The following is a 25,897-nucleotide window of genomic DNA, read 5'->3' as shown; positions in this document are numbered from 1 at the left end:
AAGAGCCACATTCAAGGGGCCCAAGAGCCGCATGTGGCTCGCAAGCCGTGGTTTGCCGAGCCGCAGTTTGCAGACCACTGGATACTATAGGCCCAGGGCTGCAGCCACCATCTGTCCCCCTACCCGAGTTTGTAGGATGAGAGAATAAAGCCAAATAACCTAAGAGAAGCAGAGCCAAGAAATACGGACAGAAAGCCTTAAAGATGCTGATTGAGCCTCTAGATCAGTGATGGCGAACCTATGACACACGTGTCAGAGGTGACACGTGAACTCATTTTTTTGGTTGATTTTTCTTTGTTAAATGGCATTTAAATATATAAAATAAACATCAAAAATTTAAGTCTTTGTTTTACTATGGTTGCAAATATCAAAAAATTTCTCTATGTGACACGGCACCAGAGTTAAGTTAGGGTTTTTCAAAATGCTGACACGCCGAACTCAAAAGGTTTGCCATCACTGCTCTAGATGCAATCATGCCTTATGCCATCTCACCTTTTTTCTCTAGAGCAGCGGTTCTCAACCTGTGGGTCGAGACCCCTTTGGCAGTCGAATGACCCTTTCACAGGGGTTGCCTAAGACCATCCTGCATATCAGATATTTACATAATTACTCATAACAGTAGCAAAATTACAGTTATGAAGTAGCAACAAAAATAATTTTATGGTTGGGGGTCACAACATGAGGAACTGTATTTAAAGGGCCAGAAGGTTGAGAACCACTGCCCTAGAGTTATGTAAGCCAATCAATTCTGTATGTGAGGCCCAACAATTGTGTCCTCCAAACAAAAAAACTATTACGTGAAGATAGTGATATGAGGCAATAATGATCCAGAAATCATTTTATTTTTTAAATATGCAACAATTTGAATATTAAATTTAAAACGTATTACTTAAAAACATAATAGACATCATATCACATCACATCAAGAGTAGTAAAAGATCTTTCTCAAGGGTTATGTTGCCTAACTAATAAAGTTTGTCATTACAGGCAGTCCTCGGGTTATGTTGGACTCGATGTACGTCGTTTCGTGGTTACATCGCCATCTCCCATTTACAGTATTTATAAAAAAAAGAAGTTCCGTCATTTCGACATATGTACATATGTGCTTTATGTTTTTTATTATTTACTTACCACAAGTAAAGGTCAGGAATTGTTATCTTTCTTTTAAATGTTTTTTTTTTTTTAATATATTTTATTGATTTTTTACAGAGAGGAAGGGAGAGAGATAGTTAGAAACATCGATGAGAGAGAAACATCGATCAGCCGCCTCCTGCACATCTCCTACTGGGGATGTGCCCGCAACCCAGGTACATGCCCTTGACCGGAATCGAACCTAGGACCTTTCAGTCCGCAGGCCGACGCTCTATCCACTGAGCCAAACCGGTTTTGGCTGTTTTTGACTGCTTCACTTCATTGACTGTATATGTGCTCCATGTGAATGATGTAGGTGGGTTCCGACTTAACGGCGAATCGCGTTACATTGTCGCCCGTAGGAACGGATCTCCGAGGTAACCCAAGGACCTACTGCATCTTCTGCAGTGAAACCTAGTTATAATACTAAGCAAAGCCCTAGACAGTTTGGCTCAGTGGGTAGAGCTTTGGCCTGTAGACCAAAGGGTCCCAGGTTCAATTCTAGTTAAGGGCAGTACCCCGGTTGCAGGCTCTTCCCTGGCCCTGGCCCTGGCCCTGGCCCTGGCCCCACCCCCATCAGGGCTAATGCAGGAGGCAACCAATCGATGTGTTTCTCTCATACTGATATTTCTCTCTGTCTTTCCCTCTCTCTAAAAATCAATGGAAAAATATCCTCGGGTGAGGATGAAAAACAAACAAACAACACCCCCTCACCCCCCGCAAAACACAAAACCAATACTAAACAAATATATTTATTCTACCTACTTTGTCTAAACATACTTATAATCTGTCTCTTGAAGCAAATAGGAAAATTACAGGAGAATACAATGGTTCTCACTGCCAAAAGCAGACAATGAATGAGGAATTTTTAAGCCACTGGGTATCACAAGAGAATTTCTACAAAACACTGCCAACAGACCTTATGAGTTAAACCAACTCCCAAGTCTGCTGTGTAAACTTAGGCAAAGCAAAGTATGAAAGAGAAAAGACAGACAGAATAGCATAAACATTTAAGACAGATTTAGAAATACCAAAATTGAAAAAGCCAATGACTTACTAATAACTAGGCAATAAAAACTCAAAATCAAATGAAACATCACAACATAAATCTAAGGAGACATAAATAAATGTCATGACTAGGGTAACTTTAATAGTACTTTGAAAAAAGACAGAATAATAGCCCTTCTTTCATGTGGTATTCCAACTAATTAGCATAGGGGTTCTCAACCTTTAACATATCTACACATACTTGAGGCACATGTCACACTTGCACCAATGATTGATTAGTGGCAGTAGGGTTTCAGTTTAAAAAACTATTGCCTCCTCCACACTCTTAAGACACTGGCATTAGAATGAAGAAATTTGGAGAAATGGAAGCAAATGGGGAAGGAAACTCTGCCTGAACAAAGTATAAGGATTTTAGCAGAGATAAAACCAAAGGCAGAATTTTACTGTTATGCTACTGTAAACATACATAATTTTTTTTTCCCTCTTTTTTTTTTCCCTCTGGTGGGAACAGCTTATAAGTGGGAAACAGTTGTCTGGATTTGCCAGCCAAATGGGAACAGTAATTATGGCAAGGGGTGATTGGGACTTACGTAATAGATTGAAACTCCATTGGGCATCTTTGTGTTACAGCTGAAGGAAGTCCACTTCAGGAGGATAATTAAAACAAAGTCTCAAATGACCCCTCTTGCTTACTCTGCAGGGGAATGTCATCTCCAAACTATATTGCTTCTATCCCATTTTATATTCAATTATTTTACTTCACCATCTGTATCTTTTGGAAATGGTATATTTTTAGCCAATTATTTTGCACTTTTCGGAAAAAAGTTGGGAAGGAAAGTGATTTTATGATCATGCAATAAATTAAATCCAAAATCACAATAAAATTAACCCGGAGATATGTTATTTCCAAAGCATAACATTCATAGGCAGGTCTGTAAGTTAGAAGTACTTCCAATAGGCCAGAACTTAAAGATCTGCAGTTGCACCAAAGACTGAAAGACATAATTTGGACTTTGGAGTGTCTACCATAAGAAAAATTGTTGTTAAGTAAGATAATCTATTGAAAACACAAATAAATAAGTAAATAAAAACAAAAGGCAAATGTTTAAAAATAGAAAACCTATAGGTCTGAGAGAAACAATATGTGACAAATCAATTTCAAAGAAATCTAATAAAAGCAAGGGGAGAGTAAAGAAGGTAGCCTCATAAAGCATGCAAAAAGGCTGTATATGATGAAGGTAGTTACTATTAACATTCTTTTATCTCCTGGGCCAGACTTAAATCTTAAATATTTTACCTAATCACTTAGGAATATCTTTTTAATATAATTTAACTCTTAAAATATACTCATTTAATGTATTTTCTTCCCTTTCTAGATTAGGAACCCCAACCAAACTGACAAATGTTTATATAGGATTATAACATCTGCTTGAGTTATTACGGTCATTTATGTTTTTCAAAGTTATGTCAACCTTAATTAAAACTTCATGAAAAATTTCCCTGGAATTAGAAGAAAAACAGCTTTATTTATTATCACATAGCTACTAACCTGATTTTTCTTGAGACTGTATCATTGAAGATACTCCATATCTTTCTTTAGCATAATCCTACAAAAAATGTTTTGCATTATAACGTTTTATTTAAAAAAAATAATAGCATAGTAAAAACATAAATACAAACAACAATGTAAAAATAAATTCCTTTTCACTTTCAGGACCACTTTATTAATTCAAAGAGTCATAGTTTTAAAGTGTGGAAATTTGTCATATTATTTACATATGTACTCTATAGAAAAAGGATAAGCACCCGGTTTCTGGCTAGTTTGTTTGAAATATCACTACTCTTGGATGGATATACCATAAATAATAGCATTCTCAGATAAAATTTACACATGTACAACACATCGTAACTATCTTCTTCAAAATGAGATTAACCTACTTCAAAGGAGGGATATAAATTTCCTGGAAGGGAGTAGGATGAAGCACCACAGTTTTATTAACTTCCTATTACAGGAAGAGATGTTCAAAGAGAACCAACATTTTTTTGGTAAGCTTTCTGAGCACCAGATGTCACATTTTTAGAAACTGAAGATGTTGGATATAAGCTAACTACAATTTTGCATTTGGAAAACATAAAAAAAAAAAACCCCCACCAGCTTCCTGTTTCTAAAAATCAGCTTCAGCATACTAGGTTGCAAGTGACAATGACAATATAGTATCTAAGGTTCAGGCTTTTCTTAAAATACTATATTTATTAAATAGACTAGAGGCCCAATGCACAAAATTTCTGTGGGATTGGGGGGGGGGAGAGAGGGGGGGAGAGCCCTCAGCCCAGCTTGCGGCCCTCTCACAGTCCGGGACCCCTCGGGGGATGTCCACCTGCCAGCCTAGGGATCAGGCCTAAGCCGGCAATCGGACATCCCTCTTGCAGCCTGGGACCCCTCAGGGGATGTCCGACTGCCTAAACCAGCAGTTGGACATCCCCTGAGGGATGTAGCAGCATGCCAAGCGGCAGAGAAGAGCCCAAATCCGGGCCAGGCGCCACACCACTCACGCTCAGCCTGGCCCACTGCGCCTGCTGCTGTGGAGTCAGGAGAGGCTCCCGCCCTGGCAACTACTGGCCAGCCATGAGCCTGGCTTCTGGCTGAGCAGCGCTTGCCCTGTGGGAGCGCACTGACCACCAGGGGGCAGCTCCTGTATTAAGTGTCTGCCCCCTGGTGGTCAGTGTGCATCATAGCAACTGGTTGTTCTGGTTAAGTGTCACTTAGGCTTTATTATATAGATAAGTGACCTTTTCTTTTAATCTCACTTAACCTCTAAAATGATCTCTTAGGAGACTTCTAGCTATAAAATGACATAACTCTGCCACAATGTTTACCTTATATCTAGACCTGAGCTATCTGCAAGGTTGCATTAGTTTATATAATCAGATAAAGAATACCCAAAATAATTCCCTTAGATTTTACAAGGTAACTTAAGATACATATGAAATAATTCGTTTTTATCACTCTATAGCTATCAGTTGGAATCCTCTCCTTTAATCTGGAGGACTCAGGTTTTTGTGTGTTTATACAAAAATAAACCAACCAACCTTAAGGACAAAGAAAACCCCAGCCCTAGTAAAAAGATATAGTTATACAATATAGCATTAGGGCAACAGATGGATTAGTTCAGTGATGGCAAACCTATGGCACGCGTGTCAGAGGTGACACACAAACTCATTTTTTTGGTTGATTTTTCTTTGTTAAATGGCATTTAAATATATAAAGTAAATATCAAAAACATAAGTCTTTGTTTTACTATGGTTGCAAATATCAAAAAATTTCTATATGTGACAGGGCACCAGAGTTAAGTTAGGGTTTTTCAAAATGCTGACATGCCGAGCTCAAAAGGTTCGCCATCACTGGATTAGTTCATGTTTCAGCAACCCCTAGTCCACCTCATATTCTTAAAATGTCCCATTCCTTATACAGTTTATCACAAACTCGTAATTCCACAATAGGAAAATTAGGAGCCGGGCATGAGTAAAGGCTCAGTTTTAATACAACACACCTGACCTGTAGGATGGTAACAAACTTTCATTTCGGAAAAGCACCGAGGGACCGCTGGGTGTTAGGAATTGCCCCCCAAGATTGTGGGTCTCTTCATCTCAATCGCCCTCTAAGCTTCCTGCCTCATCCCATCACTTACAGGGAGAAAGACAATAAAAACGACAAGTGTCCTTTAGAGCTGCCACACGGCAAACGGTCACTAAACACACAGTCAGACCGTTTTACTCATCACTGTCAGTGTCCGAGGTGGTGGTTTATGTGAGGGACATGCCTAGCCAGGGAGACGCCAGGGTGACCCCGCGCTGCCACTTCCGGGGGAGGGGGAGCCTCACGTCCACCCTCCCCGCGGCCCGCTGCCGGGGAGCCAGGCCGGTGAGAAAGCGGTCCCGTCCGGTCCGGAGAGGGTCTGGCCACGCTTCTTGGCCAAGGCCCCGGAGTCCCGGCGAGGGCCCTGGGCGCCCGGACCCCGGCCCGCAGGAGAGGTGCCGACAGGGACCCCGAGGGCAGGGTCCCGCTCACCCTCCGCCCGCCCTCCGCGCGCTCCGGCCCAGGGGTCTGTCCTCCCGGGCCCGGGGAAGGGGAAGACCCACTTCCGCCGCGTCCATGACCTCCCGCGGCTTCTCCTGAGTCTTGCGGCTGGCGCTGGCGCTGGGCATCGGGGCAACTGGACGGGGCAGCGGTCACCACCCTCCCTCGCAGGCTTCCGTAGGGCAGGCCAAAGGGGCTTCTCCCTCCCGCACGGTCTCCGCCCTCCCTGTACTTCGGTCACAGCACAGGCGTCCCGACTCCGCGTGGAAGGGCGACTCCGGAAATGTCGCGAGAAACGCAACTCTCCCGAGATCCCGAAGAGCAAGTAGCGGACGGCCAGACGCCGCGGGGTCCTCTGGCCCCGCCCCTACGGGTGTTGAGCTGGAGTTGGAGGGAAATCCCGGGAGTTTGTCGTATTATCGCGGGATCGGCTGCGAGGGGCGGGGTCCCGGGGCGGGCGGTCTGGCTCCCAAGTGAAACTGTTGCCCTTTTCTCTCTTCAGCCTCTCGGTCCCTCCGGCTTCCACCCGGGACTGTTCACTAATCTCAGGCTCCGCCTTCCTCCCGTGGACTTCCTGCCTCCACGCTTCCCCGCGGCCGCGCGGCTGCCTGGAGTGATTGGAGACCTGTCGCTGCTGCTTTGTGGACTGGGGCGCGGGAGTGCTGGGTTCTCGGTAGCTGGCTGGGTGGAGGGGAGTCTTCCCCTATTTCACTGGCCAGGCCAGTCACGTGCTCCTTCCCGCGTTCAACAGAGTAGGGTAATTTACTCATTCTTCAGGGAGCAGTACTGACTGTTTCTGGTCAAGAGAACATTCTATGAGATTCCAACATAGCGTCTGTGTCGCTGCTCCATCTCGGGATTTTTAAAAAGCTTGTATTCCCTCATGTAGATATTATCCAAATGAATGAACTGATGCTCAGAAATCTGAATACAAATCTCATATATTGGCCTTTTGCTAGGGGTAAGGGTTATTTTTTTCTATCTTTCCATTGCCCACGAGGCCTCTACAGGCTCTCCTTAATTCTCTTGACTTGATATGTTATTCTTACTTAGGACATAGCCGTGTGGGGGGAGACTAAATAGGTACTTCTGCTCTGGCCTCCCTTCCTGATAGTGATGGAACGGAATTTGCCAGACCAACAGCCACGCGCCCTATGCCGAGGTCCGTGGATCTGCTCCAGTAACCACACCATAGCTGCAACTGTGGCTACAACTGTGTTGAATTTGCAGTAGTCTTCTGTCGCCTCCTGAATCTGTCTGTGTTTGTGGGAGCCAGACTGGTGGAAATAGAAATATGATGGGGGCTATCAACTGTCAGGTCTCTAAGGGTTGCACTAAACCCTGCTATTTCCCCTGGGGACATGACATCGTTTATGATTTACTATCCTAAATGGGGACTAGGGAAGAATTTAGAGGTTTCCTGTTAAGCTTTCTGCAATGTGATAGCCTTATCCCACAGGCCAATAAGGGAAAGGCTCTGGCCATGTCACCCAACCACCTTGCAGATATCCAAATAAGCCATGGAGGCAAGAGCTGGCTTGACCTGCAGCTAATCTGTCTTGGGAAAATGCCTTGTGATCCTTTCAAACCAGAAGGGGAGAAGCTATCTTCCACCCACTTCCCTGTTTCCCTTGGGAGACTGTCTGAAGAGGTGCAGGACTTCCCGCCACAGCCTTCCTACCGATGGAGCTACACAATATGAAACCGCATAGCTGGAGCCCAGAAGTGGCTCCTAAGCAACAGGGTCCTCATAACTCACACTGCAGTCATATGACCCCTTTGTTTCAGTGTCGTCCTTTTCGGTGTGCAGGACAGGGATCACGGGGAGCTGGCACCTTTGGCTGCTTCTTTTCACTCTCTAAATAAGTAACAAAGTGTTTGAATCTAAAAGTGGCTTATTGTATTCTGGTACAGCATAAGAATAGGCATATAGATCAGCAGAACAGAGAGCCCAGAAATAGACCCATGCCTTTATGGTCAATTAATATTTGACAAAGGAGGCAAAAACACACAGTAAAGCTAGTCTCTTCAATAAATGGTGTTGGGAAAATTGGACAGTACATGAAAAAAATGAAACTAGACCACTATTTTACATGATATGTAAGAATAAACTCAAAGTGGATAAAAGACTTACATGTAAATCACGAATCCATAAAAAGCATAGAAGAAAACATAGGCTGTAAAATTTCAGACATTTCTCATAGCAGAATTTTCACAGATACATCACCTAGGCAAGGAAAACAAACAAACGTGGCTACATCAAACTAAAAAGCTTTTGCAGAACAAAAGAAACTATTAAGAAAAAGAAAAGGGAACCCACTGAATGAGAATATATTTGCCAATGCTATATCTGTAAGGGATTAATTTCCAAAATACATAAAGAACTTATACAACTCAACACCAGGAAGACAAACAATGCAATAAAAAATGAGCAAAGGACCTGAAAAGACACTTCTCCAAAGAGGACATACAAATGGCCAATAGGCATATGAGAAAATGCTCAATGTCACTAATCATCCAAGATGCAAATTAAAACCACAATGAGATATTACCTCATACCTGTCAGACTGGCCATCATCAACAAATGACAAGTGCTGGTGAGGATGTGGAGAAAAGGGAATCCCCGTGCACTGTTGGTGGGAATGCAGATTGGTGCAGCCATTATGGAAAACAGTATAGAATTTCCTCTAAAAATTAAATATGGAACTCCCATTTGACCCAGTTATCCCACTACTAGGAATATATTCGAAGAAACCAGAAATACCAATCAGGCCCTAGCCTGTTTGGCTCAGTGGATAGAGCGTCGGCCTGGGGACTGAAGGGTCCCAGGTTCGATTCCTGTCAAGGGCATGTACCTTGGTTGCAGGCACATCCCCAATAGGGGGTGTGCAGGAGGCAGCTGATTGATGCTTCTCTCTCATCAATGTTTCTAACTCTATATCCCTCTCTCTTCCTCTCTGTAAAAAAATCAATAAAATATATTAAAAAAAAAGAAATACCAATCAGAAAGAATGTATGTACCCCTATGTTAATAGCACAATTTATAATAGCTAAGATCTGGAAACAGCCCAGTGCCCATCAGTAGATGAGTGGATTAAAAAGCTGTGGTACATTTATACCATGAAATACTATGCAGCTGTAAAAAAAAAAAAAAAAAAAAATGAAGGATCTCTTATCCTTTGAGACAGCATAGAGGGACCTGGAAAGTATTATGCTAAGTGAAATAAGCCAGTTAGAGAAAGACAAGTATCACATGATCTCACTCATATGTGGAATCTAATGAACAAAATTAACTGTTGATCAAAATAGATCCAGAGTCATAGAAGCAGACTGGAATCTCAGAGGGAAGGTGGGGGTGGGAAGAGATTAAACAAAGAACTTGTATGCATATATCCATAACCCATGGATACAGACAATTGGGTGTAGAAGCTTGGGGCGAGGGACGGGGATGAGTTATAAGGGGTCAATGGAAGAAAAAAGGGGACATATTTATAGTAATACTTTCAAGAATGAAGATTTTAAAAAATGGAACTGCCTTTTGACCCAGGAATCTCACTTCTGGGAATATATCCTAAGAAACCTGAAACACTAGTTTGAAAGAATATATGCACTCCTATATTCATAGTGGTGTTATTTACAATAGCCAAGATCTAGAAACAGCCCAAGTGCCCATCAGTGGATGAGTGGATAAAAAATCTGTGGCACATTTACATAATGGAATATACTTGGCGATAAAAAAAAAAAGGGACAGCATGGATGGACCTGGAGATTATTATGCTAAGTGAAATAAGCCAGTCAGAGAAAGACAAATATCATATGATCTCACTTATATGTGGAACCTAATGAACAAAATAAACTGATGAACAAAATAGAAACAGAGACATGGGTATGTGGAACAGACTGACAAGTGTCAGAGGGGTGGGGGGAGGGGGGGCAAGATGAAAGAAGGTGAAGGGATTAACCAAAACACATGCATACATGTCACATAGACAGACAATAGTGTGGTGATAGCCACGGGGGAAGGGGTGGTGGGGGTTAGGTGGAGGTGGGCAAAAGCAGAGGAAAATGGGGACAGAAAGATTTTGCTTGGGGGTGATGGGCAGATCACAGTGTGCAGATGGTGTTTTATTGAATTGTACACTTGAAACCTGTATGGTTTTGCGAACTAGTGTCACCCCGATAAGTTTAATTTAAAAATATTTAAAAAGTAAAAGTGGCTTGTTGTATCTTTACTGATTGAGACAACCAGAGCTTGACCTTAGCCTCACTTATCTTGTGTGAGATAAGTGAGCTTGATAAGAACCAATGTGGGCTTCTGCCAACTACTAAATGTGTCCATTCCAAACTATATATTTCGGGACCAGCAAGATGACTACGGGTAGGCCCCCAAGGACCAGTTCTAGGTGTTGCTTTTAAGAGGTTTGAAACACCATTGTGATTCCTAATCCTTTGTACAGTCTTCACTCCTTACTCACCATTTCCCTTTTTTGTTTTGTTTTGTTAACCCTCACCTGAGGATATTTTTCCATTGAATTTTAGAGAGAATGGAAGGGAGGGAGACGGAGAAACATCGATGTGAGAGAGACGTCGATTGTTTGCCTCCTGCACTCACCCTGACCAGGGTCAGGGATCGAACCAGCAACCAAGGTACATGCCCTTGACCGGAATAGAACACAGGACCCTTCATTCTGCGGGCCAACGCTCTATCCAATGGCAATCTGAAAATATTTAATGAAAAATTACAGAAATAAACAACTTGTAAGTGTAAAATTGTGTGCCGTCCTAAGTAGTGTGATGAAATCTCGCGGCATACCACCTAGAACTTAACTCATCCCTTGTCCATGTCTCCACGCTGCATATGCTCCCTGCTGCCCGCTTGTTAGTCATTTCATAGCCATCGTGGGTGGGTGAGGCATTGCAGTGCTGTGGTCAAGTCACTCTCATTGTACTTAACAACAGTCTTAACGCAAAAAGTAGAGAAGCTACAAAGCAGTTCCTTTAAGTGAAAGAGTGCAATTTCTTGACTTGGAAAGAAAAAAAATCTTTTGCTGAGGTGGCTAAGATCTATGGCAATAAGGAATCTTTGTGAAATTGTGAAGAAGGAAAAGGAAATTTATGCTGATTTTGCTGTTTCAAACTGAAAAAATTACCCCCACAGTGCATGATAAGTGCTTAGTTAAAATGAAAAGGGTGTTAAAATTGTGGGTGGAAGACATGAATGGAAAACATGTTGCAATTGATGGCAATGTTATGCTCCAGAAAACATTAAGCTTATATAGAGATTTCAGCAAAGGATCCCCTGAAACCAGTGACAGCCAAGCCTATTCACTGCAAGTAAATAATCCTCCTTCTGATTTGGTCAGAAGGTTGATAGTAACCTAACACTATGTCACAATGCCTATGCCATTCATTTCACTTCCTCTAATCACATAGGCATTGTATCTTCCACGTCATTGTAAGAAGGGTGAGTACAGCACAATAAGATATTTTGAGAGAGACCATATTCACATAACTCTTTTTGCAGTATATTGTTATAGTTGTCCTATTTTAGTATGGGCTATTGTCATTAGTCTTTTACTGCGCCTAATTTATAAATTAAACTTTATCATGGGTATGTATAAAGGAAAAAACAAAGTATATGTAGGGTTTGGTACTCTCCCTGATTTGATTTCACATGTCCCCTGTGGGTAAGTGGGGGTTATTTTATGTGTTTCTTTTTCCCCTGGAAAAAAGAATTTTGCAGTGTATCTACTAAATAAGTCATAATGTTTGCAATCTGTGGATCTAAATTCACCATGGTGCTGGGTAAGGGCCTGTCCATGTGGAAGCTCGTTACTTTGTTTGGGGGCATTTTCCTGAAACTTTTCTTTGATGATTCTCTCCCTTTCTTTCCTTCTTTGCTCTCTTTCTTGAATTCAAACGTTAGCCCTTCTGAGCTGGTCTTCTAATTTCTTATCATTTCTTTCCATTTCTTGTCTCATTGCCTTTTGCACTGCTTCTGGGAGATTTCTTCAACTTTATCTTCTAACCTTTTAAATGGGATTTTCTCCTTTTTTGCCATGATGTTTATAATTTCCCCAAAGCACCTTTCTGTTCTCTGAATGGTCCTTTAAAAGGATAACATTTCGATCTTTTATATGAATGCAGTATCTTACCTTTCTGAGCATATTAATAAGGTGATTCGGGAAGGGTAAATTTAAAAGTATTCTCTCTGTAAAGTTGCTTTTCTGTTTGTTTTTGGTTTCTATCTTCCATGTTAGAGACTCACCTCAGCTGTCTGAGAAATACTTATTTTTATTTTCTGTAAACGGTGATGTTTTGGTGATTCCTTGATTGTCTGCTTATGTTAAAAGTAGGTATTGAAAGCAAATTAGAAGTTCAGCACTTGAATGGGATTTGTCAATTTTGAGTTTTACTGGTTGATGATCTGGTTGGGCCATTTCATAGCCAACTCTGGTGTCAGTATCTTTAGTTCTTTCCTCTTGGCTAGTCAGATTGTTCAGGAAAAACCTCTCCTAACCTCCTGCCTGAAGAGCGAAGGTCTGCCAGTGTTCTGGGAACACTTGGCATTCAATATGCATTTGGTCACCGAATCCCCCTAGTTTTGGTACCCAGCTCCTAAAGTCCAAGGACCCACCCTTTCACCCTCTCCAGAGAATACATCATGTCGGGGTGGAAGAAGACGCTTGCCAAAAGAGTGGAATAGGGATGGATGCAGGGATCAGACTTCTCATGTAGCTTTCTCCATATATTTATTGTAATTCCCACTTCCCACCTACAGTTCCAAAAGTAGCTGGTGCTGCTTGTCATGCGTCTTTTGAGGTTTCTGTGGTATAGATTAGGTTGATTCTCAGCTTTCCTGACTGCTACCTTAGGATTCGGCTTTTCATATCCGCAAAGCTGGGCTGGGCTGTCTGCTCTCCAGCTTTCCACGTATTGCAGGTTTTGCTTCCCTTTTGTTCTTCCATCCTCTTGATTATAGTTTTTGTAGGACTAGGGGCAGGAGCAAAACTGGATTTGCCACTTTAGCATAGAAGTCACTTTTCCTGTTTTGATTTATAATGTCAGTGTATACAAGGTTTCTAGCAGTTGACCCATAGTTACCATGATGAACACCCTTCATTCATTCAAAAATATTTGTTGAGTGCTATGTGCCAAGCATTAGTCTAGGCATTTGGGGTACATCAGGGAACACAGTAGATGAAGATCTGGTTCTATGGATCTTATTTTTTAGAGGGGGAAGCAGACAATCTATAGAATAAGAGCTAATATGCTAATTAGAACGGATGGCAGAACAACCTTCTGAATGACCTTCTGGAACGACCAGTGGGTGGGGAGTAGGGCTGCTGGGCTGTGATGCAGCCCGGCCATGAGGCAGCCGGGGCTGTGAGGGCTGAGCCCCTTGCACGAATTTTGTGCATTTAGGCCTCTAGTAAATAATAATAGACATAATGAGTAAATTGTGTAAAATATTAGGAAGTGATAATAAGAAAGAAAAAGTCGAGCAAAGAAAGGTGAATGGGGGGTGCTGGAGGGGCAGGATGGTCACAATATGACAAATGGTGGCCAGGGCAGGCCTCACTGAGAAAGTGACATTTGAGGATTTGAAGACAGTGAGAGATGTGACCTGACCCATATCTGGGGGAAGAGCATTCCAAGCAGGGGAACAGCCAGTGCAGAGGCTTTAAGGTGAGAGGAACAAGGCCAATGGTCCATGTAATAGAGTAATGTCTTCCGGGCCTCTGAAGCGTAAACCTAAACAACTCTAGTTTGCCAAGCAATTTTTATTTTTAAAAATCCTGATTTTAAAAGCTTCTCCCTCTGGGGAGAGAAGAGGGGTTGAGAATTGAGCCAATTACCAATGACCAATGATTTAATCAATCATGCCTGCATATATGGAACCTCCATAAAAACCCTAAAGAGAGAGTCTGGACAGCTTCTGTGTTGGTGAGCACATCATGTGCCAGAGGGTAGTGCACCCCAAACTCCAGAGGGACAGAAGCTCCTATGCTCGGAATCCTTCCGGACCTTGCCCTATGTACCTCTTTATCTGGCTGTCTAATTGTATCCTTTAGGAGAAAGTAGTAATAGTAAGTAAAATGCTTCCCTGAATTCTATGAGCTGTTATAGCAAATTTCAGGTCTGAGCGGGGGGTGGGAGGGTGTCATAGGAACCCCCGATTTGTAGCCAAGTCAGACAGAAGTGCGGGTAACCTGGGAACCCACTACTTTCAACTGGCATCTGGAGTGGGGACAGCCTTGTGAGGCTGAGCCCTTGACTTGTGGGATCTGTGCTAACTCTGGGTAGTTAGTGTCAGAATTATTTTCAATTGCAGAACACCAGGTTGGTGTCTGCAGGGAACTGGAGAATTGCTTGGTGTGGAAACTCATATCTTTGGCATTAAAAGTGCTGTGAGTAGAAACAGATCATAGTAGTAATAGTTCAACCAATAGTGTCTACTATACCAGGTGTGTGAATTGAGGAAAGTCATTTAAAATCTCTGTACTTGATTTTTTTTTATTTTTTTTTGAGGAAATGAGGATCATGGTGTTTTTCTCATGTGAGCATTAAATGAGATAATAATTGAAATGACAAAAAGTCATCCAGGACAGTGCTAGTTCAAGAGCTCTGAAATTGTGGTCCCTGGATGAACAGTGTCAACATCAGCATCACCTGGTGTATGAGCTGCATTGTATCTCTGTCCTCCACCCAATTCTTATGTTGAAGCCTACCTCCCAGTACCTCAGAATGTGGCTGTATTGGAGATCGGGGCAGGGGGTGGGGGGTGGGAGGGGATTTATTTAAGCCGTACCCAAGGATACATCTTCCATCAATCTCTTCACACATAGTGCAGGGGAGGTAGGAGTGGGGGAGAGAAAAATCGTGAGAGAGACACATCAACCAGCTGCCTCCCATGTGCGCCCCAACCAGGGTTGGAGACTGAGCCCGCAACTGAGGCACATGCCCTTAACTGGGAATTGAACCCTTGACCCCACAGTCTGGCCAGGCTGGAGAAGGGGTTGTCTTTAAAGAGGTAATTAAATTAAAATGAGGTCAGTAGCACGGGCCCCAATCCAAACTGACTGATGTCTTTATAAGAAGAGGATATTAGGACATAAACACACAGGAGGATGACTGTGTGAAGAAACAGGAAGACAAACATTTGCAAGCCAAGGGGAGAGGCCTCAAAAGAAACCAACCCTGACTACACCTTGATCTCAGAATTTAAGCTTCCAGAACTGTGAGGAAATAAATTTCTGTTGTTTAAGACACTCGGTCTGTGGTACTTTGGCATGGCAACTATGGGAGCTTGTTAGAAATGTAGAGTCTCTGGTTCCATCCAGACCCACTGAGTCAGAAACTCTGAGGTGGAGCTCAGCATTTTGTGTTTTTTCTTTTTCAATTAGAGTTCACATTCAGTATTATTCTGCATTAGTGTTAGGTGTACAGCAAAGTCGTTAGACAATCATATACTTTGCAAAGTGGTCCCCCTGATAGTTCAAGTACTCACCTGGTACCAGACGTAGCGATTATAGTATAATTGACTGTATTCCTTATGTTGTACTTTACATCCCTGTGACTATTCTGTGACTACCAATTTGTACTTCTTAATCTCCTCACCTTTTTCATCCAGCCCCTCAACCCCTTCTGGCAACCATCAGCCTGATCTCTATCAGTCTGGTGTTACTTTGTTCATTTATTTTGTTCTTTAGATTCCACAGATAAGTGAAATCATATGGTATTTAACTTTCTCTGTCTGACTTACTTCACTTAGCAAAATACCCTTTAGGTCCATCCATGCTGTTGCAAATGGTAACACCCATTCTTTTTTATGGCTGAGCAGTATTCCATTGTATATATGTACCACTACTTTTTTTCTTGATCAGAATTGAGCTTGAGACCCTTCAGTCTGCAGGCCGATGCTCTATCCACTGAGCCAAACCGGCTAGGTTTGTACCACTACCTTTTTTTTTTAAAATCAACTTGTCTATTGATGGGCATGAGTTGCTTTTATATCTTGGCGATTGTAAATAACACTGCAATGAACATAGGGGTGCATAAATTATTTTAAATTAGTGTTTTGGGTTTCTTATGATATATACAGAGAAGTGGAATTGTTGGATCATAAGGTAGTTGTATTTTTAATTTTTTGAGGAAACTCCATAGTATTTTTCATAGTGGCTGCACCAATCTGCATTCCCACCAACAGTGCACAAGGGTTCCCATTTCTCCATATCCTCCCCAACACTTATTGTTTGTTGATGTATTGATGATAGCCATTCTGACAGGTGAGAGGTGATATCTCATTGTTGTTTTAATTTGCATCTCTCTGATGATTAGTGATTTTGAGCATCTATTCATATGTCTATTGGCCATCTGTATATCCTCTTTGGAGAACTGTCTATTTAGGTCCTTTGCCCATTTTTAAATTGGATAGTTTGTTTGCTTTTTGGTGTTGAGTTGTATGAATTCTGTATAAATTTTGGGTACTAACTCCTTATTGGATGTATCATGACAAATATTTCTCCCATTCAGCAAGTTGTCTTTTTGTTTTATTGATGATTTCCTTTGCTGTGCAAAACCTTTTTAGTTTGACGTAGTCCCACTTGTTTATTTTTTCTTTTGTTTCCCTCGCCCAAGGAAGAATTCTGTGTTTTAAAGGCCCTTTAGACGACTCTGGTGCACACTCAGGTTTGAGAAGAGCTGCCTAGTTGTTAAGGACATACCAGTAGGAACTTGACTAGCCTGGATTCATATTCCAACTCTACCACTTACTAGCTGTGTGATTTTGGGTACGTTCTAAAACTTCTCTGTTTCAATCTCCTCATCTATAAAATGGGGATAAAGCCTAGTCCTTATATGTTAGATTGCTATGGTGGTAAATGAATCTATCCAGATAGAATTTAGAACAGTGCTTGGTGCCTAATTAATACTCAACAAGTGAACTATTATAAGAGTAGATAATATGTAAATATTGAACCTGAATCTCATTTTAAATGGTTGGGTTTAGGAAAAAAGATAGTAGCCAAGCTTACTTTATTTGTGAAGTAAGGACCTGGAAACTCCCTTGAGTGAAGTTGAGTATTCCGACCCCTATTTTCGCTGCTTGAAACCCTTTTTTTTCTTAACTTCCTGGTTTATGATTGTGATATGGAAAATGTAGACGGTGCCAAGTTCTTTGGAGTTTATGCAAATAATACATAGCACACATTGTTATGTTGCTCTTCATCTTCTACGAAGGCCCATTGTCATCAATTTTATATCCTGTTCCCATGAGAACTTTACCTTTTCTCCTCTTTGTACTCTATTCTTGATGGATTGTCTAGTTTCTCACTAAGGCAACTTATTCTCTTTCTCTGCTGGCCCACTGAAAACCACCTTCTATTAAAAATAAGTTTTCCATTGAGGCATCTAGATAATCATTCCCCTTGTTTCTCATTTGCCTTCCATCGGAGGCAATTCCAACTGCTTTACAGTGGGCAGCTGCCAGTAGGTACTAATGGCATTTTCACTGGTCGAGCTGCATTTCCAAGCTTTGTTTTTTTATATTTGATTGTCTTCAGTATTTTATGTGAGTTGTAACCACACTGGGTAGAAACAACTCAATAACGACAAACAGTAAAATGAATAATAAAAAGTTATAGGTTCATAAAAGGAGAGTGAGTGGGGCCCCTCTCCCTAATAAAGTAGGCCAGGAATATCCGTATGTGATGACAATGCTGGCTAGCTGCTGCTACTTTGCTTTAAAATATTCTTTCAGTCACAGATTTGTTTTTGTAATCTTCCCCCTGCAATAACCAATTTACTTTCCCTTCTACTTACCTTCTTAATCACTCTAGAAGACAACCATTCATTTATGACGTAGGCCCCAAATCTCGGGGTGATTTCTTATTGCTTTCTCTTCTCCCCAACACTGAAAAATTTAGCAAAATCTTCCTGCTATTGCCTTTTTAACATTATCCATCCATAACTTATCTCAAAGACCAGACTTTCTACAGTTGTGGGGAACTGGAGAGTTCAAGGTAAATAATAATTCATTTGGCTAGATTATCTCCAATCTTATTTTGTAATTCCATATATAACTGTAGCTATATCCACAAATTCCACCCAGACCTTTAAAGCCCCCCCACCAATAAATTTAAATGTAAAATGCAAAGCAAATGTAAAGTATATCACACTTTTAGAAGAATTGTACAGGAGCCAGGAGGTGGGAGGAAATCAGAATCTCCATAGTGATTATAGGACCCTCTTGTCTGATTTCCTGTTCATTATTCAGCTGCTGCTTTGCTATTTTCTGCTTTGTTCCCTTTAACTTTGTTCACATTAGTTTTTCACTATAAGCTCCCCATGTTACTATTTAGGGAGTATGTGGTTTTATCATATACCTTTAAGGAAAAGTTTTTACTCTTAAAAATGCTTTGCACTGATAATAATTTTTCCTAACCTAATGACCTTTACTTATTCTGAATGATGTTAGACCCAAAGGAACTATTTTCCATATCCTGAATGCATATTTAAATCATGGGTAAACAAGTGATGCCATATTAAAACACTTAATTCCATGTGCTTCTTTATTTTAGTAGGTAACTCTGTGATCCAAACTCGTATTGGTCTTCCTAATTGAGTCACTCAATCCAAATGTTAAGGAAATCTAGTTCCTCCCTATTCCCTGATCTGTGGTAGACCATGTTTCTAAAGATGGCGGCAGCAACATTTCTATCCTGTATGTTCTCTTGCAATGCAGCCGTGCTACTCCCTCATCCAGAAGTAGAGTTCATTTTCACTCCCTTTGAATCTAGACTGGCCACTAACCTACAGTTGGCCCTCCGTAGCCTCAGGTTGCACATCTGTGGATTCAACCAACTATGGATTAAAAATATTCAGGAAAAAAAGTTACGGTGTTACTGACACACTATGTAGTTAGGCCGACTATGGTTGCATCTGTACTGAACATGTACAGGCTTTTCCCCCCTTGTTATTATTCCCTAAACAAGACAGTATAACAACTATTTGCATAGCATATATATCAGGTTCGGTATTATAAAGTAATCTAGAGATGACTTAAAGTTTACAGGAGCATGTGCATAGGTTATATATAAAAATCATGCCATTTTTTTTTTTTTTATGAGGGACTTGAGCACCCACAGAGGTCCTGGAGCCAATGTATTTTGGCCAATAGGATGCAGCAGAAGTGATGTTGTGCAACTTTCAAGGCGGGGCCTTAAGAAATCTGGATCTTCTGCCTTTGTGTCTTGGAAAGTTCTTTCTTGGAGCCAGCTGCCATGCTGTGAGGAGGCCCAAGCAGCATTCTGAAGAAGCCTCATGGAGGGAAACCAAGGCCATTGGCCAAAAATCCCAGCTAAGCTCCCAGACAACATGTGACTGAGTCTTCTGGATGTTGCAGCCAACTCAGGACCCAGGTCAACACTCTATGAACTAGAGCTGCCTGATCAACCCATAGACACAAGAGCAATAATAAATTGCTTCTATTTTTTAAAATCTTTATTGTTCAAAGTATTACACGTCCCCCTTTTTCCCTCCCATTGACTGCCCTTTATCCTACTCCCTTCCCTTCCCAATAGTGGTTCTTCACCCCACTATTATCTGTGTCCATGGGTTATTCATATATGCCTATAAGCTCTTTGGTTGATCTGTCCCCACCCTCCCTCCCCCATTCCCCCTGAGGATCCTCAGTCGGTTTCATGCTTCCAACTCTCTGGGTGTATTTTGCTTGTCAGTTTATTTTGTTCATTAGATTCCACATGTAAGTGCAATCATGTGATACTTGTCTTTCTCTGACTGACTTATTTCACTTAGCATGTTACTGCTATTTTGAGCCACTACATTTTGAGGAAGTCGGTAATGCAGCAGTACCTAACTGCCCACTGGGGCTCCACTCATCTTGCTTTGAGGCTTTGCACCAAGTGACCTGCTTACCTCACCACCCTCAGACCTCTGCAAGGAAATGAAACTTACTTTTTGGATCTCCTTCTGGAAGTCGTTCACCCTTCATGATTATGAAAATGGTCAACCGATAATCACAATACTGATTAACACTTTTTGAAAGCTTTGATGTATCAGGCACTGTTTTAAGTGCAATACATTTATTAATATACTCAATCTTTAGAACAATTTTTTGAGCTAGGTATTATTATTATTAGTCCCATTTTACAGATGGAAAAACCAAGGCACAGAGAGGTAAAGTAACTTGTACAAAGTACAGCAGCAAGTGGTGGAATCACCATCAGAACTCAAGCATCAGATTCCAGAGCCATACGCTTAGCCATTGCAATGTACTGCCTCCCGTAGACAATGCCTCAAGTCCATCAGGTTTATCTGAAAGTGACTTAGGTAGTTTCTTGCACTTATGATACGTGGTCCTCTTACTTTAATTAGGCAAGTCCTTTAAGACGTTAATTATACTACATTCTGGGCTGGGTCCCATGGTACCACTTACACTTAGAAAAGCCTAGTGTTAGAAGTCTAAATGCTTGACAATTTCTATACTCACAGTTCAGGGTAGAATAGAGCATTTTCCTGGCTTCCCCAGGTTCCTCATCCCCCTGCAGCCACCGCAGAGGGCAGCAGAGCGACAGGCAAGCAGTGACAGGGGAAGGGGGCAGAGAAGCAGAGCTGGCAGGGAGGACTAAGGAGGCGCCAGTCTGAGAGCCAGGTGAGCGCACAGCACAAAGTCCCTTAGCACCCATCAGACTGAAGGAAGGATAGACTGCTGCTTCTAATAACAGGGTCAGGGGCAGCCAAAGTCATGCCAGTCAGACGTGAAGCAGAAGCAAATGGAAGTCTCTGTGCTTGTTATGCATTGGAAGCCTTAGAACAAGCTCCCAGAGCCACTTGCCAAATGGACTGCGGCCCTCTGGTCCCCCTTAGGCAGCTGTTTTAGAGATGTCACTGTAAGGGGAACTGATTTTGCTTCAAATAGCCTTAATGTCTTTCTGCTTCCTATCTGTCTGATAGCTACCTCTAGAACTCTGTGGGAAATAAAATAGCTAATTGTAAAATTCCATAGGTCTGTGTTCCTGTGCTGTATTCAGAGCAAGGTCTTTGGAAACAGACCATCCTGGGATCTGTGCCCCATCTCTGCTGCTTAATGGCTGTGTGGCTTTGGGAAAGTTGCTTTCTACTCTGAACCTCACTGTCCTGAGCTGTAGAATGGATTAGTGATATTTACCTTGTGTGGTTGTCACAAGGAATAAGTCGTATAGGCAAAGCTCTTGGCCTCAGGTACACCAAGCAACAAGTAGGGTGCTATTATTTACATACACAGGATATATTGGCCAGTATATAACCATGAATTCCCATGTGACCTCAGAGCATAAGCTGCTAAGGGTGAAGCTGGTGTTTCATGCTCCACTACACAATGTTTGTTAAGGAAAAAGACAGTCATGACAATCTATTTTAGAAAAGTACTATCTTTTAGAACCTTCCCTTTTTACTTTCATTGCTTCAATGCGTTGGAACTATGTGGTATGAAATTGACTTCTATAAATTTAAAAAATATCTAAGTCTCCATGGAATATTCTTTTAAAAAATATATATTTTATTGATTTTTTACAGAGAGGAAGGGAGAGGGATAGAGAGTTAGAAACATCGATCAGCTGCCTCCTGCACGCCCCCTACTGGGGATGTGCCCACAGCCAAGGTACATGCCCTTGACTGGAATTGAACCTAGGACCCTTCAGTCCGCAGGCTGACGCTCTATCCACTGAGCCAAACCAGTTAGGGCTCCATGGACTATTCTTAATCCGAGGAATCCATGCCCCCCCTTGAAAGGGCATGCAACGTTCTGTGTGTCTACACGTATCTACAATTTGGGAGGGGGATGATTCATAAGTATGAACAGACTCTCTAAAGCAGCGGTTCTCAACCCTGTGGGTTGCGACCCCTTGGGTGTCGAACGACCCTTTCACAGGGGTCGCCTAAGACCATTGGAAAACACATATATAAGTACGTATTGTTTTTGTGATTAATCACTATGCTTTAATTATGTTCAATTTGTAACAATGAAATTGGGGGTCACCACAACATGAGGAACTGTATGAAAGGGTCGCGGCATTAGGAAGGTTGAGAACCACTGCAAGGGTCCATGCTTGGACTAAAGACTAAGAAACTCGAATACAGAAACAACCTTTTAAATCTTCTTCTACTGAAAGCAACTTGGAGGCCTTCCCTGACTTAAGACAAAGCAGGCAAAGCTTTGGAAAACACTAGAAATGGATCCCGTCTTTCAGCCAAGGCCCAGCCTCTTTTCCCCAGTGTGTCCGTACTGAGTGGGAGGCTGGCTGTTCCCACGGGCACAGGTGATGCTGTACAGGGGGGACCACGTGGACGAGGAGGCATTGCCGTCTCGAATTACAACAGACAAAGACCAAAGCCTAGCCTCAGCTGCACCTTCTGCCTCTGGGAAGTCACTTATGGAACAGACCTATAATTAGGCTTTGCTACCTGAAATATAATTCCCGGGACGACGAATATCTAAATTATGTCCCCAGACACATACCTGAGGCAAAGCCCTGAGGGCTGAGGGCCGTAAGGGGGTGCGTGTGGTATTCTTCATTCAGTGGGGATTAATAAACGAGGGTGATTTCACCCAGACTCAGAAGTGGCAGGTGTCCAAGAGGTCCTTTTCACTTCTGCAGTGGGGCCTGACAGCCTGGGCCCTGGGCTGCGTGATTGATGCCTCCGGCACAGAATCCACGGAAAGCAAGAATGGCCACATCAGCATTTTGGGGTTTAAGGCCAGCTTCTCTTACCCACAGGCCCTTTCTCCAAATTGTAAGGATGATTCAGCTAATCGATTCAACTTTATTTTTAAAGAAAATGATGTTGGTATAGAAAGTCAACGAAAATACAGGCCTGGGGGAGGGGCCTTAAAGCAATTTAAGAGTTCGCTGGGTGATGACTAATTTTGCAACTATTATTGCATCTCTTTAATTAACAGATACTTCATGAATTAGTAAGCCAGGTGGACTCTGTTAGGGAAGCATTTTTGATCTGTGTAAATAAATTGAGATAAACAGGGGTGCACCTGTTCCTAGCCTGTCTGAGAATATATGAAACTCCGGCACAGGATGAACGTCTATTGGTGTCAGTGTGACAATAACAAAACAAAGCTGGCACTGGGGTCAGGAAGTCTTTGGTGGGTGGGGAGCCGCCGTGTGCAGCCAGAGCCCAGCATGGCTGTGTTCTGATGCCCATCAACCAGGAAAGGGAGTCTCAGGTTTCCAAATGATTTTCCCCCTTCACAAAGCTGTTGTAAAATAAAATACAAATCCTTCCTGAATGTTCCTAGCTTTCCTTCCTTTAGGAAGTTTTCAGTCAATGGGAAACAAAGCCTCATTCAAAGGATTAAAACCATAGTCGTTCTATTGTTTACAGCTTCAATAATGTGGCTTTCCTTCCACAGACAAAATTTTCAATTCACAAATCATCTAAAAAACAGGAAATTTTTGGGAAACACGTGCTTATGGTAACAAACAAGGGATCTATCGTGTGGTATAGAAGTTTACAGAAAGATGCATCCGATTTTATGGAAGATTTATTTTTTTTTTGATGGGCCGTACTTCTAGACTCAGTCTAGGAAGATTGCTCAGTTCCCACGCAGCGGGAGGATAGGAGAGGAGGGGAGGCAGATGCTGGCTGTATTCTCAAGGCTGTGCTCCCGGCAGGACGGTAGAGGCAACAGGCCTCTCCTCCCTGCTGTACTCCGTCCTCTGCTCTCCTCTCACCTGCAAAGTCCTGCGCTCTCACCAGGGCGATGGAGAGAGAAGGGCTGGCAACACTGGTTAGCAGGGCGAGAGGCAGTGGTAGGCAGCTCTGAGCTCTGGCTGTGGGCTGTAGCCATTGGGAGCGATAGAAGGTCATAGAGGTTATGGAAACGGTCAAGCAGGAGAAAAATAGGGTTGGTGGGAGCCAGGGATGAAGCAGCAGCACTAAGCTGTGAGCAGACAAACTCACTCTACAAATCTATTCCAGTTGCTTTTAAATAAACTATTGAGAGAATTCTTATTAAGGTTCTTTATTTTGGTGATAACCTTTTAATCTTTTTATCGATATGCTTGAAAAAACGTTATAGATCCTCCTGAGTAACAGTGTTTAGTGTCTGGAATTCCCCAACATCATGATTTTTCCTCGGTTCCCCATCTTCCACTATTCCCTTTAACTTTTATCCACACGTCCAGGAAAAATACCATTTTTTCTTAATTAAAGGATGATAGAACTTACTTACTTCCTAACATTCCCTTCTATGCTCTTGCTAGAATCTGGATCCCAGAAGCAACAGCAACATCTGGTGTGGTAAAAATGAGACTCCCGGGACCTTCTCTATGACTTGGGAGTCAGGTCTTCATTTAGGGGATCCTCAGTGATTTGCATGCACTTTAAGTTTGGGAAAGGCTAGTATATACCATACTACAGACCTGACGCATGGTCCACACCACCACGGCCTGCAGGATCCTACATTCTTTGCCCTGCCCACTTCTGCAGTCGTATCCCACAATACGAATTCCGGCCTCCCAGCTTCTGTACTCACTGTTCCCTCTACCTGCAGTGCTCTTGCCCCGCTTCGTATGGCTAACTCCTTCATTTCATTGTGGTGTTGCCTTAAATGTTACTTCCTTGGAGGTTTCCCTTATCACTCTACATGAGGAACCACTTCCAACCCAGCCACACTCTATCCCATTACCCTGGTTTATATTTTTCATGGCACTTATTGTTATCTGGAATAATTTTATTTATTTGGGTCATTATGTTGACGATTGTATTTCCGGTGCCCAAAGCAATGCCTGGAGCATTAAAGATGCTCAGTAAATATTTATTGGATGAATGAATAAAGTTTTGGGGACCATGAACAGTGAGAACTATGCCCAGACAATTCTAAGGTAGTACAGGAACCCTTTGAGCCAACTCAGCAGCTTTCAGTTAATTGGCCCAAGGCCAATGCTTCTGAGTGGTCCCCAAACCAGTATCCTCATCATCCCTGGGGATCTTGCTAGACAGGCAAATTCTCCAGCCCCACCTCTCCCTCGGACACACTGAATCAGAAACCAGCAATGCCTTTTTTTGGTTAATCCTCATCTGAGGATATTTTTCCCATTGATTTTTAGAGAGAGTGGAAGGGACTGGGAGAGATAGAGAGAGAGAAACATTTACCTGACTACACATGCCCTGACTGGGGCCGGGATTTGAGCCTGCATGGGAGGTACATGCCCTTGACCGGAATTGAACCCAGGACCCTTCAGTCTGTGGAGCTGGCGCTCTACCCACTGAGCCAAACCAGCTAGGGCCCAGCAAGCTGTCTTAACAAGGCCTCTAGTTGATTCTAATGCACTACCCTAGACAATACCAACATCTTATCTGTGTAGAGACCCCACAGTGTTCTGAGCCATTCTGCATATATCATTGTAGTTCTGGACTTCAAAAAAAGCCCGAGAAATAGGCAAGAGAGAGATCATTCCCATTTTATAGATGAAGAAACAGCCCTAAGAAATGACTTGGTTTGTCTATACAGTTTTAACAGGATCACCTGCAAAGCTTGTTAAAATTGTACATACCTGGGCTCTACACCAGACCTACTAAATGAGAATAACTGGAGCCGAGGCTCCGAAATCTAGTTTTTAAAAAGCTTTGTAGGAAATTCTGAAGTTCCCAAAAGTTTGAAAA

General features: G+C 42.3%; 1 protein-coding gene across 4 annotated transcripts in view; it reads right to left on the bottom strand.

Moving 5' to 3' along the window:
• The window catches only part of DARS1 (aspartyl-tRNA synthetase 1), a 74,000-nt gene extending 67,655 nt beyond the window's left edge, over positions 1-6,345 (bottom strand). The window contains exons 1-2 of one of the 4 annotated variants that reach the window (XM_036319781.1): positions 6,280-6,345; positions 3,689-3,746 (exon numbers count right to left, since the gene is read on the bottom strand). In XM_036319781.1, the coding sequence (XP_036175674.1) occupies positions 3,689-3,746; positions 6,280-6,345 (124 nt within the window). Of the gene's footprint in view, positions 1-492; positions 539-2,729; positions 2,916-3,688; positions 3,747-5,690; positions 5,736-6,279 lie in introns of those variants that run through there. The other 3 variants (XM_036319782.1, XM_036319784.1, XM_036319783.1) reach the window with 3 other exon arrangements.
• Positions 6,346-25,897: the final 19,552 nt, after the last annotated feature.

This window comes from Myotis myotis, unplaced genomic scaffold (genome assembly GCF_014108235.1).
Source record: "Myotis myotis isolate mMyoMyo1 unplaced genomic scaffold, mMyoMyo1.p scaffold_m19_p_8, whole genome shotgun sequence".
NCBI lineage: Eukaryota > Metazoa > Chordata > Mammalia > Chiroptera > Vespertilionidae > Myotis > Myotis myotis.
The sequence above is the reverse complement of the archived record's forward strand: the minus strand, read 5'-3'. Positions and strand labels throughout refer to the sequence as shown.